Source organism: Diadema setosum, chromosome 7 (assembly GCF_964275005.1).
Source record: "Diadema setosum chromosome 7, eeDiaSeto1, whole genome shotgun sequence".
NCBI lineage: Eukaryota > Metazoa > Echinodermata > Echinoidea > Diadematoida > Diadematidae > Diadema > Diadema setosum.
This window is the reverse complement of record NC_092691.1, coordinates 26,860,618-26,876,979: the sequence shown is the minus strand read 5'-3', so window position 1 is coordinate 26,876,979 and position 16,362 is coordinate 26,860,618. Positions and strand designations below refer to the sequence as shown.

General features: G+C 38.5%; 1 protein-coding gene across 1 annotated transcript in view; it reads right to left on the bottom strand.

Moving 5' to 3' along the window:
• The window catches only part of LOC140230494 (chondroitin sulfate synthase 1-like), a 94,209-nt gene extending 78,060 nt beyond the window's left edge, over window positions 1-16,149 (bottom strand). The window contains exon 1 of the mRNA XM_072310648.1: window positions 15,214-16,149. Coding sequence (XP_072166749.1) covers window positions 15,214-15,981 — 768 coding nt within the window. The 5' untranslated portion in view covers window positions 15,982-16,149. The remainder of the gene's footprint in view (window positions 1-15,213) is intronic.
• Window positions 16,150-16,362: the final 213 nt, after the last annotated feature.

Genomic DNA, 16,362 nt, shown 5'->3' with positions numbered 1-16,362 from the left:
TAATCAGATAATGGGTAACCTCTAGTATGAAATATGTAAGAGCATGTAATTCTAAGAAGGATTCAATGTTTATTTGATGAAAATTGGTCTGCCATTTGCTGAATGTTTCACAAATGGCAGAACATTCTAGCCCAAGATCATGTATGTAGTCACTGAATGGTATTTGAAAACAAAAAATCCAGACAATTGTATTTGTTTCCTTTAAACGATGCCAACTGAAGGTAGAAGATAAATACAATCTGCCAGCATGAAGTTTGCATGTGGTGAAGTATTAAAGGACAGTGCCCAACTTGTAATTAATGTAGTATATGCATGTAGCACATATATTTCTTACCAAAACAACCATTTAAAAACACGCACGTCCCATGAAACAGTTATGGCTATTCCTCTTTCCACCTGACACTGGCGTGAGTGGGCATAAACTCCCCAATGGATGGACCCCGTTCTTGAAATAGACAGGAACAACTGCCTGGCCAAGTTTTTCCCCCCTTTCGTGCTTCCACTAAAAAACAAATGCCACAGCTAATTTCACCTGGGCTTAATGTATCTATGCGTGCATATGCCCTGTGCCATTATCTGCGATGAAGGCTGAAGCAAACAGCCAAAGTGAAGCAATCAAGGAAGTTTGGTAATTCATACTTGGTTAGCTGTCTATCTACGGCTGTGGGGTGGGTAAAGCAGGAAAAAACTCACATCCATATCACTCCGAGTTTGGATACTCGTCGCTTCGTCACACTCACAGCTTCTCACACTTCTGCCCTCTTCTAATATCTTTAGCTCAACCACAACAGTGCATGCACATCCTTGACCACAATCAATATAATACACAAGGCCCATTGCCATTCACACTTATGTACAATGCACAGTGAAATCTCACAGTACTAGTACACTGTATTTGAATTACCGCAGTATATCACACAGTATTTTGTAAATCTAAATGCACAGAGTTATATATACACAGCAAAATATCATGGTATAAGGGCAGTAATTCAAACTTCATGCAAAATACGCATAATGAGCTTTGAGTATGAAACACGTCATGAAACATCGTCCAGCGTAGGACACAGCACACATCTCATCTTCTGCCAAGAAATAATTTTCCACCTTGGGCATAAAAAAAGAAAAAGAAAACCAAACCACACAGGAAGACCCAATCACATTCCATCACAAAATGTTTGGAAAGAAGCAGGTCAATAGCACAATCAGGGTATGCAATTGTGTAACAGGGCAAAAATGAAAAAACTTGGTGAAAATGCTTTTTTTGTTGTTTGTTGTAGCTGAGTGTTCAAATTTTCATTTCATGTAAAGAAAGAGTCAAAATTTTGCATTAAACTGCGCATAAATTAGCATTTAAATTAGGGGTGTCGAATTACATTGAAATGACTAATATATTGGAAAAATTCATTAAAAAAAAGGAGAATGCTTTTTTCATCTGATATTGCTGTTAGATATTCCTGATAAATATCCCTTTCATTCACCACCAGCACATAGCCATGACATATCACAAAATATGAATGAATTTCATATTTTCACTTCTCGAAATGGATGATCAATTTTGTAGGCATTATTTTGAATTCAAATAAAACCACTTTTACATATTTTATCATATTTCACTTTTGCCAAAGAGTGAAGAGGTGAAACTTTCAGGAATAGGTAACAGACATATAGTGGCCATTATTACAAATTTTTATGAAATTAGGGCTGGTACTTTGGAAGATATTATATTTTTCATCTAAAAAATTATCTGTACAGTTTGACCTTGAATGTGCGCACAGTGTTTGGATCAATTCTCATATTTGTAAACACAGATAGAAGAATGAATGTGAGATTTATGATGACTTGAGTTGATATCCAAGCTGTGACACTCAAACAATGACATATTAAGCCAAAATACTATGTTTTTGCTTATGATATCTTTAGAAATTGAACAAGCATTGAAATATGAACACGGAACACTTATCATATGACCTTCATGCAGTATTACATGGGCGTGTATCGGTCTTATTTATGCTCAGCAATTTGTAAAAATATAAAAAAATAAGTTCCTATTGCTCAAATTTGCTAAAATTTTCACACAATAGATTTCTACATATGTACAATTCATGGTTAAAAAAACAAGGATATTCAATAAGGGGAAAAGATTCTTTAAAGTAGTCAAATCAGGATATACCTAACTGAAAGTACTGAAAAACGGCTGCACTTATTTTACTCAGCATTTGAAAATGGCTCAAAACTCAAAACTGGCTGAACATTTATTGGCAAACAGCACACCATATTGTAGTGTGTCTTCAGTACTTTCAGGAAAAGCGAAAAAATAAGCTGTTTCTCCATGTATAGCTGTACAGCATGGGTTAAAAGGTCACAATGTCACAAAAATAAGCCAGCATTACACTCCTACCAGGATGGGACTTCAGACCTTATAACTTTCTCCAGCTGAAAGAACCACTGTTTTTTATTGCATGCAAGCAATGCCAGGAAAAAATCCATTAATTTGATACCAAACACATAGGGGTAGACTTAAAATATGGACCTCAAATCTTGATTTTACGTAGGTTGTAAAACGCTTTTTTTGACGCATTACGTGGGTTTTGGGGGACTTTTTGGTAATTAATCTTTAATAATTAACAGTAAATGAGAAGAAATTAGCTATTGTCTTACCACATGTGATTACTGATGTCTTGGCATGCTGCATGTGAATTTTTAAGTCAGTTGGTGCATTCTTTTAGAAGTTACAATTTTTTAAAGTGAGAAAGTCATGATTGCATACCCTGATTGTGCTTATCACCAGCAGTGTAATCTTCTTTGTTATCATGCTGATATTTGTTCATTAATTTCTCTTTGACAATGACAGTGTAGTTCTCCAAACTTTGTATGCTGGAATGTTTTTCCTGCATTTGAACACCATCTTGTGTGTACTGCTTGGCATAGCAAAGTTCAACATTTTGTGAGATCACCAGTCATCACAATGTTACACAGTTTCAGCCTTTATTGTGCTCTGTTCACTGATTGGCTGACATGGTATAGTGCTGTCTATGCTGATTGACATTGATGTCTGGAATCTGGTTGTGGATTAATACCATACAGATTATCACATCCAGTTAATCCTTTTTGTGTCACCATGACCTTTACAGGTGGACTGAGGCACATTGCTACACCTGAGTGGGCTTGTTAATCTACCACTTATGTCAAGTTTGGTTGGATTACTGAATTCTAGCAGAGTGTCTTGGCACGTAAAAAGGAGTAAGCTGTCCAGCAGGTGGGCTTGTACACGTAGCACCCTGACTACAAGCCCGTGAGCTGTATTGACCCAAACATATAATGGTGAATACATACTGCCTGTAATAGGGCCTACATACATGTATGCACTGCAAGCATCAATGTTAAAAGGTCCTGTTTACCTTTGGGAGCAGTGATTTAAAAATGTTCAAGATATTACACTTGATGCATATGTGTAGGTCTGTTGTATCACAAAACATCTTACAATATGAAATTTTTGCAATAAAGCCTAAAATATAAGGAGATATCAGTATTTTTCTCATTAAACCACAACTGTATTAGACGGTTTAGTCTGGAAACATTTTTATCATAACTATTGTTCACATTTTGTATATTTAACAATACTTACCATCGATTACACGGATTCAAATTTTTACAGTGCTTGTTTCTATCCCCAACACACATTTTAGAACTATTTTAAAGCACTAATGCTGGGTTTTTGTTTCTTCTGCAATTGGTAAATTATGCCCTTAACAAGCATGGATGTCAGTACACCTGTATATGGGACAACTATTTATATCAGACAATTGACATTGTTTCTTTTATTTTGCTTTATTATATTACATAATATCAGCTCAGGATTACTAATTTGTAAAAACTCAAGATTTCATGTCTAACCAAGACAAAATATAGGCCTACGTACTAGTAAATAATGTGAAATAAAATCAGCACTGCCATTTTCTACATATTACTTTCAGATTTCCTACAGCTGTAATCATGGGCTTTTATACAACACAATAACCCAAGGCTTGTACTGATATTGGTAGTTTGGCTTACGACAAAGTGACTGTGGGCCAACCCGCCAAGCTCCTTAGACCACATAGGCTAAATAAACATATCAGTATGGTTGACTCTGGCACTATAGCAACATGTGTTTATTCAGCCCTTTCACCACACAGGGAAATAAAGGTGTGGACCAATGGAATAACAGAAGAGATGCTTTTGTTGACCCATATAGGCCTATGCACTGTACAAATGTACACCGAGTTGAATTTTGCCTTGTCCGCTGGCTCTTTTGGGTTTCCAATATATGAAGAGTTTGTTTGCAAAAACCGATAAGTCCATATTTGCCAAATGGAGATATTTGCGATTAAAGGTCAAGAAAAATAAAGAGAATAATAAGAAATTTTTTGCTTCTTTTGACCATAACTTCAAAAATATACCTTTATATGTAGTGAACAATATGTCATTTAAAAGGTATTATTTTGTACTTTATGACAGAGATCGTACTTAAAATCGGTTTTTGCAAACAAACCCTTCATATGAATGTCATGGCACATGTACTTGCAATAATGTACATGACTGAACACAAGCACAAAGAATTCTATTTGACAAATTTTAATTCCTGCTCTACTGAATGCGATAAAAGATATCCACAGATGATATGCTCTAACTCACTGACATTTTGTCAAAATATCCCTTTGTCTTGTTTGAAAAGATTGCACAAATTTTTAGGAGAACATCACATTTATGCATACCGTACTCCAAAAGTCTATTTTTATTTTGTAGAATTCATGAGAGTATCATATCACATTTGTGTAAATACTGTCTAGACAGGAAAACTTTGTTCTGACCGACATCATGACAACTTAATTTCTCTGACAAAATATTTTGTCAGCAACAACAAAACAATAAAATACTGCATTCCCCTTGTAATTTGAAACATGAAACCAGCATCAACTCTCAAGATGACAAAAAATAATTCTGTGCAACAAATTCAAAGCCATGTTTGTCCGTTTTTCTGTGAGAACCATCTGCCTCAGCAAAACAACTAGAGGTGATCATATTATCAATAAGTTAAGTTTATGTACATTGTAACGTAAGATAAAAACATTCTCTTCTAGAAGAAAATTATTTACCCAGGAAGAACATGCCTGTGGATCTTTTTAAAAACTTGACACGGAACTCAGTCAAGTGATTGTGAGTCACATCATCTGCATAATCCAGCAAAGCGCATATAGTGGACAGCGCGCGGGCATATCTGCTCAAATTAGCGTTGGCATGGCGTGACTGGCTGCGAGCTGAGCCCATGGGTTTCGTGTCTCCCAGGGCTTGTACAGGGGGTGTACACAAGGTCACAAATACAAGGAGTGCATGGAAAGGTTGATGTCTGGGGGTCAAAGAGGGTCACACTTGTACTGTCAATACACATGAAGTGACTGAAAGGAGGGACCTGCTGTAAAGAGGGAATCGCAGATGTTCCTCTCATACATGTATGATGTCGCTGCGGAAGTGTCACGCACAAATACATCACAGAGCATAACTCGGTTCGTTCGAGTAGGCCGCAAAAAAGTTTGGCATGTGCCTCGTAATGTGCGTCCACGACTCCTGCTCGACTCTGGCACATAGCCCCAATTATTTTTACCAGCATTCTGTCAATGATTACAATGCCGTAGGCATAAGAAAGAGAGATCAATAGGAAAGAGAGGTTGCAAAAACATTTTATTAGCACAACTCCATGCTACTTTACATGTGTAGTTCTATAAGTAGATGTAACCATACACTTGTTTTAAAATCACAAAAATGAATGGCCCCTGTGTTCTTGATAGAATACAATTTGAACACAGTTGTACAGCAATGCAGTGATCCACTAACAAACTATATACAAACTTTGTAGGGCCCATAAGCATTAACTGCACTTTATGCAATCCAACCATGCTACAGGAAAATAATTCTAATGAATATAGTTCACCTTTTTTTTTCCCACAAAATTTTAATCTCATCATACTTTTATGACAACTCCTGAGTCTCAACACTCTATTGGATGCTATTTGAAATGCAAACTACAACTTGTATAATGCCAATGTTTCATGTTAATACAGCACCGCTACTCATGAAATATGAAATAGCAATCAAGGTGGCTCTTTTATTTATCTAGGAATTTATATCAACATATTTCAGCTCTTTTCCACAGAAAACCTGCAAGAATCCTACCATACAATGTACACATTGTATCACATCCTCTTCAAAAGAGTTTAACTGATGAAAGCTCGTCAGCCAAGAGCACTCCATCAAGCTGGCCAAAGTCAATGTGTTGACATCCCCTTGTGCACTTCCCCAATATGGATCTGGTTTCATTTCCTCCTCCTCCTGGTCACAGAGCCTACCGGATGCCTTCAGAGTGCCGCTGCCATGGCAACGAGGAAGAGGCAGGAACACGCCACCTTTTCTGTTCGCTGGTAAAATGCAGGCTATTTTTTTTTAGCAAGTTTGCTCTGTGTTCTTGGGATGTGATACATTGTACAGTACCTATGTCACCCTTCTTAACTACAATTTACAGCCATGAGACATGCCAAATGCAAGATGGCACTTGAGGTTCTTTATAATAGTGTTTGTGACAATGTAAACTAGCAACATCATCTGCTGAAATGCACAAACTGATTTGTTCTCCGACAGAATCCATATCATCACAGGATGATGTACTGTACACTCCAGTTTTTATTATGTGCTTCTTATATCATTTACAGCTTACTTGTTAAGCACTACTGTTGATAATATAATTCATAAAATCAATGATTTGATCATAGTACTACTTAATCAAACAAGATGATATCCTTCTTCCCCTTGGAGGATTATGGCAGATCTGCTGTGATAGCTGTTTTCACATTTCCCCAAAATGCTTTAGACTTGTATTTCAAGAAAAATCTAGTACCGGTAACAGACAGCTCTATCTGATGGTTGCAAATGATGGTCAGCAGTGCAAGTAGAGTAAGTAGAGAGATCTAGATACATGGTTGTACATAGATTATTTCTATCCTTTAATTCTGATATCAAGCTGCACATAGTTTTATGAGAAATGTGACAATATAAACATTACTGACAAACAAACATTGATTTTAACTCTTTGAGGATGAACTGATTTTGAGATACAATGTAGCATGTATTTCCCATAAGCATTGACATACTGCTCGCGTATCCACAGGACTCATCCTCAGCAGGTTGAGTTAGCAACATAGAAGAGAGTGAACCTGTTTTCATCCTCCTCCTTTCACTGGCGACTAATTGCAGAATGAAAAGGTTAACTTCCTTTGTTACACAATGACATTCAGAGAGGGTTATATAATCACTTTATGTAACTGATGACCTTTCTTTAATCAGCACCACAAAGGTTTTTTTTTTTTTTTCCTGATCAGTTTTGATGACCCTTGCATTTCAGCCACTTACGCTGTAGTTGTTTAGTTGCTTATAAATTTAGGGGTGACTAGACGAGGTATTTAAAGAGGGTTTGAGCCGAAGGACATCCATCTTTGAAGTACAGTACGACAAAGCTCTATGCATGATCAAGTGACTGCTTGAATGAGATCTTGCATTACAGCATCATCTCCTATTCATATCTCTAGAGGAGAGTAAGGTAATCAGCTTCATTTGTCAACAAATTCAAATAGTTTTCTTTACGATGTCTTCAATACAATATACATTGTAGGCCTAAACCTTTCTAAAAAGGAAATCGTGTTCCCAAGGATGTACTACATGTAGTGCTGCTTTTACTTTAATTCTTCTTACAGTATGACTGGTGTTTGAAATAATCTGCTGTCAGTCCTCCGCCCCCCCCCCCACACACACACACACACACACACTATAGCACACCGATTCGGGTTCGTTGAGGGCAGCAGACAATTTGTGGCACTGGGCGCAGCCATAAGCTCATTTTGCGGTGTCCCAGCCGACCCCCCCCCCCCCTTCTCTCCCCCACCCCATGGGCAACATGTTTATCGCGCACTTGTAACAAAGGTTCGCGCACTAAGCAAGCATTCGTGCACTCAGTACGAGACGCCTATTGGCTAAAACAACCATGCATCAGTTTTTCATTCCGTGCACGTGAGAGGGGTGGGGAGAGAGGAGGAGGGGGGTCGGCTGAGACACCGCAGTAATAGCGCTGCCCATGCCAAAAACACACATAGCACGTCACAGAATCGGTCTATATTAAGATGTTGTGGACAATTCAGCAGGGACAGATTTATTGTTTAGTACATGTATGCAGGGCCAACATTGTAGATATTGTTATGCAAGAACTTCTGTTCTTTGGTTTCGAATCCCTGCACACATGTAATATATGTGCCTTTGTTTGTATGTTTAAACAAATGATACCATGATTAAAAAAAAAGAAAGAGGGGAAATCACAAGGAAATGCAGCAGCTGGAAATGTACAAACAGTAAGCTGGTTTAGTTTTGATTAGCTATTGATTTCCTGACTGTAAAGGACTCTCTGCTTACTGATGTACTGGACCCATATTCATTTCTGAGCTCTAATTGTATTCACTTCCATGATAGAATGTTTACAGTAAATGCTCATTATTAGTCACTCTGATTCCGGTCTTGTTATTATTTACCCACTAGTATGAAGTTTATACTGTCACAAACACATGGAAAAATGCACAAAATTGTGTTCATTTGACCTTTATAATTTGTAAAACAGCATTACATTAGGCCAGCATCATGTTTGTCTTTCCTGTAACCAACTATCACTAACAAAGAATGGTTAATACAGAAGAAATAGTCTCACACCAGAAAACAACTATCAAAAGGGGATTTTAAAATAACAGTCTCACACCAAACAAACTTTCTAACAATCCTCCATACCTTAATCTCAAACACAAACAAAACAGAAATTCTGGGAGTCACTACATACAAATACCTTTTTATTTTCACTTCAGTCAGCGACACGATCTTTCATGGCATCGGTAATTGATATTTCAGATTGTGGACAAAAAAACTCATCACAAACTGTTCACTCAGCAGTGTGTGCATGGTCACCTACATGTAATCATGGAGCTACTAACATGCTCCATGATGTAATTGTATGAAAGTCAGCAGACCTGCAATTGTAAATAATGAAAAGGGTTGCCAGCCCTACAAGTACTAACTGGTGATAGATGGATTGTCTGATAATGCAACTGTGTGCAAGTTGACCTCTGATGTGTTTATGCATCATATTCTCGCTGTTTTATATGTGGGCAGGTGTTTTATTTACTCAATGACGAGCAATGGCCAACATCCTGAACATCCTGTGCTACTGAACAGTTAGGCAATATCCAGTACTTTCACTACGGCATCATACAATCAGGAAAACACATGGCAGGCCTCATCCAAAGACTTTCAACCCCTCAGCTCCTCAGGGGCCAAAGATCAAAACTTTTCCCACTAATGGGGGGCTGGAAACGTGTCTAATACTAGATGTGTTCAGTGCATAACTTTGGTCTGTGTGGACTGAAGAGGCTGGAATTTGAATATCAAAGAGGATCTTCTCTTTTTGGAATCTGGCGCAAGACTGGCCCATTGTCAATACACGTAGGCCCTTTGCTGTGCATCACTGATTTAGGCAATTGAGCACAGCCAAACCCAAGAGAAAGAAAGAGAGAAAGAGGGAGATAGAAAAGGGAGATCTCCTTGTGCGGTTCAAGCAAGTGTGAAGAATGACAGTTACATGTCTTCACAAAAACTTGCCAGCCTCTCAGCCTCCACCTTGTCGTCTGTGGATCCAACACAGATCTACTGTACTGTATGCCATGAATGGGACAAGCCTTGTAAAAACAAAAACGGGACGCTGAAAACGAAAACCCACAACCAACTGGCAATGGTATGTGATGGATACATAATGTATGACACAATTTACAGCCGGGGCAACCAGGCAGTAGGGAAAGATTACAAAGAAAAGCAAAAGTAAACTAAACTGAACAGAAGGGGACAAAGTGTGAATGGCATTCTTCAATGTAGCATGATACAGAAAGCGGCTACAATGTAGTAGCTGACACTGCACTGTGAAGAAGCTTTATCCAACAGAACAACCTTATGCCTTGCAAACAGGGTAAAAACATAATCGACACACATTTTTTACAACCAAAATTCTGCTCATTGAAGAAAGATATTCAGACCGCAGAGGGAGAGAAGTTACTCATTTGTCGTTGGGTTGTTGTTTTTTTTTTTAATCACAGATGTCATTGATGATTGCATTATAGTTGGAGTCATATTTTGATTTAGTTTTTATAAGTTTATTTTCAAGATCATTTCACCACACATGTCTTAGTAGAAAAGGTACTGGCACTGTAAGTTGGAGAAATTACTGTTCAGTTATTGCATACAATTCTAGCTCACAGACATCAAAGGTACATCATGTATTCTCATGTACTGTATGTGTTGCCATGGAAACTTACAAGACATGTCTGCAAATCCACACAATTTGAATGCACTATGTATTGTACACATAAGTTAAATGATTGAGCTGCATGAAGATGCTTTAACGATTAAATCTCTTTGAGACTTGTTTAGTATAGGCCTAAAAGTGTATAAATAACAGTATATTAGTATCAAGTTGACCAGCGTTTTTTATGTTCCCTTATCAAATTATAAAAAAAAAATAAACTGCATAATCATTTAAAAAATATCAGCAAGTACAATGTACTTTTACAGTCCTTATAATGAATTCCACAAACTGCATAAATATAACAGAGTATAAAGAATGAGGAGATTTTTAAAAATATATATGTCTTACAAAATTACTTGAATCTACCCCAAAAGATACCAAGGCGAGTATTAAAAAACAAAATCACATGAGTGTGGAATGTAGGTGTGTACAGATACAGCGCACTGCATAAAAGTTTCTACAGTCTTTAAAGAATGCTGTCATGTTAAGGCACCTTCCTTGCCAGCATATGAGTTGTGCCAATATTACCAGTTTGCATTTTTCCATGATTTAAAAAAAAAAAGAAGATTCTTCTTGAAAACATAAAAAGAATGTTTAAATGACTAGCTGCCAATAAAGCACTCAAAACCATTTTCCTCAATGTTTGCTAACTTGTCACAGAGAGGATTTTTTTTTTACCCACATGCATTCTACATGTACAAATTTGTATGAACATTCTCTTTATAGCAGCTGTAGAAAAATACTGATCATGTCATATTTTCAGTACTTTTTTTTTAATATTGAGGCCTACAAAATTGTACATGTACAATTTGTACTATTCCTAAATCCTACATGATACAGATTGCAGGAATGGTAAACAAGTGGGCACCATGACAAAGTACTTCCTTCCAAATCACTCTCTTTTGGGGCTTATTGTAACAGAATTTTGAGTTTTCTGGCCTAACAAAATATCTAATGAAGAATTACAGTGTTACTCTCTAAATGTAATCAAGAAGACATGGGTATTATTGTTCTGAGATGATGATGGAACTGGATTGGGCATGCACAGTTTGTACTTGGGATGAATGCTCAAAACATCACTGGACATGAAAGGAGGAAGAGGGAATGTCCCAAGACCACCTGGAGAAGCAAAGTGGAGGGAGAATTACCAAAGACCATTACTCATTCATTGGGATCTAATCCAGAGACTCGCCCAGGACCGCCAGAAGTGGAGGATGTTCATTGCTGCCTACGCAATAGACTAGAGGCATACTGGGCAGTACGTAAAGAGGTAATAGTTTAATATAATGACTTTCAACCTTTAAAAAAAAATACTTGCTTGCTACAATGAAGTCAATTCAAAGATGTTTTGGTACATGAAAGAGATGAATTTCATGAATGTACTTGTACACTGTATGTTGTATAGGAGACATTGGTACAGCCTCTAACTTCTAAGCATCCTCATTTAAAGGAATCTTGAAGCAAAAAAAAAGAAAAAATCCTTGGCAGCAAAATTTCTCATTGTCCAGAACCCAACCCGAGTCCTCCGATATCAAGTCTCGAAGTAATAGTAGGCCTACACACTATGCAGAGTGCGCAGTGAATCACTCACAGGAACATGGATGCCCGAGTCCAAGAAGACATTGTCCATTGTTACATAATTCCCATGACAGACATTGCCCCTGAGATGAATGGACACTGCTATTGACTGAAGCAACACATACAAATTGTATGACACGCCAAGTGGGGAGTCTGGTTTTGTCTGGTATTATATATGGGTACTCCTGAAGCTGACTGGTGACCCATTACATGCTGACCTTGTGTTGAATTGATCTCATTGTGATGTCAAATCTGCACATCATACTCCTGAGCAGGGAATACACAAAAATCTATGCCCACACTGTTCAACATGAATCCCTTCATGTTCCACTTACAAAATGATGACAATGGTGCATAGTGGTCTTCAAAAAAATGTTTTTATCCTTGCATGTTAGGGCCAAAGTTGACCTTTTCGACACAGTTGAAAGACAGGTGGAGCGATAAGGAACCTGTTTACATGCAGTAGTTTGATATAAACTGGATTTCTTTAATAGGGCTCATGATTAATACTATGAGTCTAACAAAGTATCACAGACACAGGTCACATACATGTGTAATTCTTCCACACAATAAAATGCCATGTTTTATGGATGGAACTTTATAAGTTTTGATATTGCATTATTTCTTTTTTAAAGTCTGCATTCATGACAGCAAACTGATCATATACTGTATATTGTGCAAAAAAATTGGAGAAACTTGGTTGAAAAGACTTGAAAACCTTCGACATTGATGCTTCACACTTCATGAATCTTTGGTTATTGTATAGTGACACCTATGTTGTACACTGTTTAACTCAGTGGATATCTAACTGTGTAAATAATGCCTCCTTGCAAGTGCCAAATTGTGTCTCGCCCATTCGCATACAAGGAATTAATATTTTTTATAACTCCCAGAAGTTAATTGACCTGCTTCTGAACTTTGACCTTGTGGTGACCTTCAACACCCCAAGGGACATTTACCATCCAAGTTTGGTCACAAACGGACAAAGGGATCAAAAGTAATGAGCCATAATCGAAACGTGCCATAAAAATATAACATTGGGCCCTAAAAAATTTTTGACCCCTTTCTGTGACCTTTGACCTTGTGATGACCTTTAACTCCCCAAGGGACATCTACCATCCAAGTTTGGTCACAAACGGATATAGGGATCAAAAGTTATGAGCCACAATCAAAACATGCCCTAAAAACATAACATTGGGCCCTAAAAGTTTGTTGACCCCTGTCTGTGACCTTTGTCCTTGTGACGACCTTTACCTCCCCAAGGGACATCTTCCATCCAAGTTTGGTCACAAACGGACAAAGGGATCAGAAGTTATGAGCCATAAACGAAATGCGCCCTAAAAACTTAACATTGGGCCCTAAAAGTTCGTTGACCCGTCTGTGACCTTTGACCTTGTGGTTACCTTCAACTTCCCAAGAGACATCTACCATCACCCAAGTTTGATTGCCATTGTAGCAACATGTGCCGAGTTACGTGTGATAAGAGAGTCTTGCAAGTAAACTGTAACGTATGACCTCAAATGACCTTTGACCTTATCATGTGACCTCTTACGGAACCATAACATGAAGGTACCCCCAGTGCATCCATCACCCAAGTTTGATTACCATTGTAGCAACATGTGTCGAGTTACATGTGATAAGAGTCTTGCAAGTAAACTTTAACGTATGACCTCAAACCTTATCCTGTGACCTCCAACGGCACCATAAGATGAAGGTACCTCCAGTGCATCTATGACCCAAGTTAGGTTGTAATCCAAGCAACTTATGTGAAGTTATTTGTCAAAAGAGAGTCTTGCAGGTAAACTTTTAACATAGAAAAGAGAGTCTTGCACATACTCTTTAATATATGACCTCAAATGACCTTTGACATCATCACATGTCCTCCAACAACACCATAACATGAAGATACCCCTAGTGCTTCTATCACCCAAGTTTGGCTGCCATTGCTGTAACAGTTACCAAGTTATGCATCATAAGAGAGTCTTGCAGGTAAACTTTAACATTTGTGACGGACTATGGACGGACGGACGACATTTGGATCCCTTAGTCTCGCCGTGACCTCCGGTGGGTGAGACAAAAAGGAGTAGAAAAAAGCTGGTTAAGTGTGTCCATGATTCTCATTGCATGGTTTGGCATACAGACTGCAGTGTAGCAGACAAGTGAACTTGTTAGTGTTAGTACTGGCACTGAACCAACAGTGCTTTAAACATCCATTTGGTGGAAAGGCAATTCAGACTGGATTTAAAGGGAAAGTCCATCTTGATATCATGTTGCTTTGTAAGAAAAGAGACAAATCAGAGAATGAGAAGTACTCATTACTTTCCATGCGATCTACAATTTTGATTGGAACCATCCAGGTGACAGCATCGTAAACTCGCCTTCTCGAGTACAGTGTACTACATGTACCAACTCCTTCAAGGCGGCCATCAATGATCAACAAAACTCTTTAGATCATCCCTGTGTTCGCTCTCAACCAATGCATCTATTTATACCTGAAGGGCCCAGTCCTGCATCAAATATGTTAAGATCCAGATCCAGATCTCGACAGTAAATTTACATGTATGTGAACATTTGAGGAAACTGTCAGACACACAAAGAAAGTTAGGAACTGTTTGTATGTTAAAGTTTAGAAAGACAAACTGGGGCTTTTTTATCCTGCACTTGTTCCCAAATTGGCAACTCTATGCAACAAAGTTGTTAGTAACAGCTTTCCTTTCGGTTTGAGATATGGAAATCAACCAATTTTCACTTTTCAAAAAATATTGGGGAACAGACAGAACTTGTCCACTGAAGAGGTCCAAAAAAAAATGTATCACTCTTCAGTTAATATACAGTGTACCAAGAACAGGCCTGAAGATTTTTTTTTTAAAGGAAAAATGAAAATTTGTCAACTTTTGTGACAAATTGAAAAACTTTGTGACAAAATGAAAAACTGAATACCGGTACTAATAGAGAGCTGCTCAACAACTACACTGTATGTCACAAAGAGGTTGCCAATTTGTCATATACTCAAAACTTTCAACAGTTTACAACTTCCTTCGAGCTTATTGAGTATCTGATTTTTTATCCAAGTTTCCCCATTCTACATCTGTGATATTTATATTTTCTTACAGGGCAACATAACATCAGGATGTAGAATTGTCTAACTGCCTTTCGATATTATGTGTCATGTAACATTCTTGTCTTTAAAAAAATCAGTATTTTCAGCTTGGACCTACCTCATAAGACCATGTGCAGTCAATGCCGACAAACTTCTTGATGCATCTCCCAACTTCGACATCCTCATGAGTACTCCACAGATTCTTCAAGCAATAGCTGACATGAGGAATCATCTTTCTAAGTGTTGCACGACTGTACACCATTCCTGTCCCTCCCATGCAGAAATTGTCATCATATTCCAAATGTAATAGCCCCAATTCCTCCACCTTCCCCCTTCCGGCTTGCCCTATGAAATAGGTATGGCTGCTGTTCAATGATCGCAAAAATTCCTCCATGCGGTCACCCCTTATGTACACATCATCATCTGCTCTCATAAACCACTCATACTTGTCAATGTAATTGTCATGCATATATTTTAACATCATGAAAGATTTCTTCTGAGGAGGATATGCATCAGTTACACCCGGTAAACTTATGACTGGCAAGTTCCATTCCGGCGGAATGCTAGACGCGCTGCTGGAAAAGAATGCAACTTGTCCCGGAATAGTTTGGGCCCAAGTCCTATTTACAGCCACAGCACGAGTCTCTAGATACTTGGCAGCAGTCATAACACCCACCATAAGCAGATTTTTGGACGGGTGATTTGGTTCCGGTGTGGAGAGAAAAGGGTCATCCCGCTGAGAGTGCTGAGAGTTGCACGACTTCCCCCCACCGAGCGAGGCGGGCACCCATATCATCCGCAGCCATGTCGCCAGGGCAAATCCGACAAGCAAGCTACCGACAACGTTGGCTAAGTTGCGGAACTTCGAAGTTCTGCTGGCCCCCATTGAAACAAACTGCACTGGACTGGATGCGGCGAAATTCTTCGACACTAGCTGATGTCAAGAACGATCGAGCACGCGATGGCACTTTCGTCGATGTCACCTTACGAATATCACCATTATTTCCCGATGAAGTAAATTGTTCGCATTTGGAAACACTTCAAACAACTTCATGGCATCTTGCACAGCACTGTAGGCGAACTCACAGACTGCGATAGTAGAACCGCAGTCGCCCCATGTTGCCTACGTCACCAAACTCACTTTCGAAGACGTAGACGAGTGTAGTAAACTACTGAGCTGGGAAGAGACTGGCCACCCATGCACACCCTACGTTACTGCTGCCGCCGCGTGTCGATCGGTCTTGGCGTTACTCCTGCGTTTGTGTGT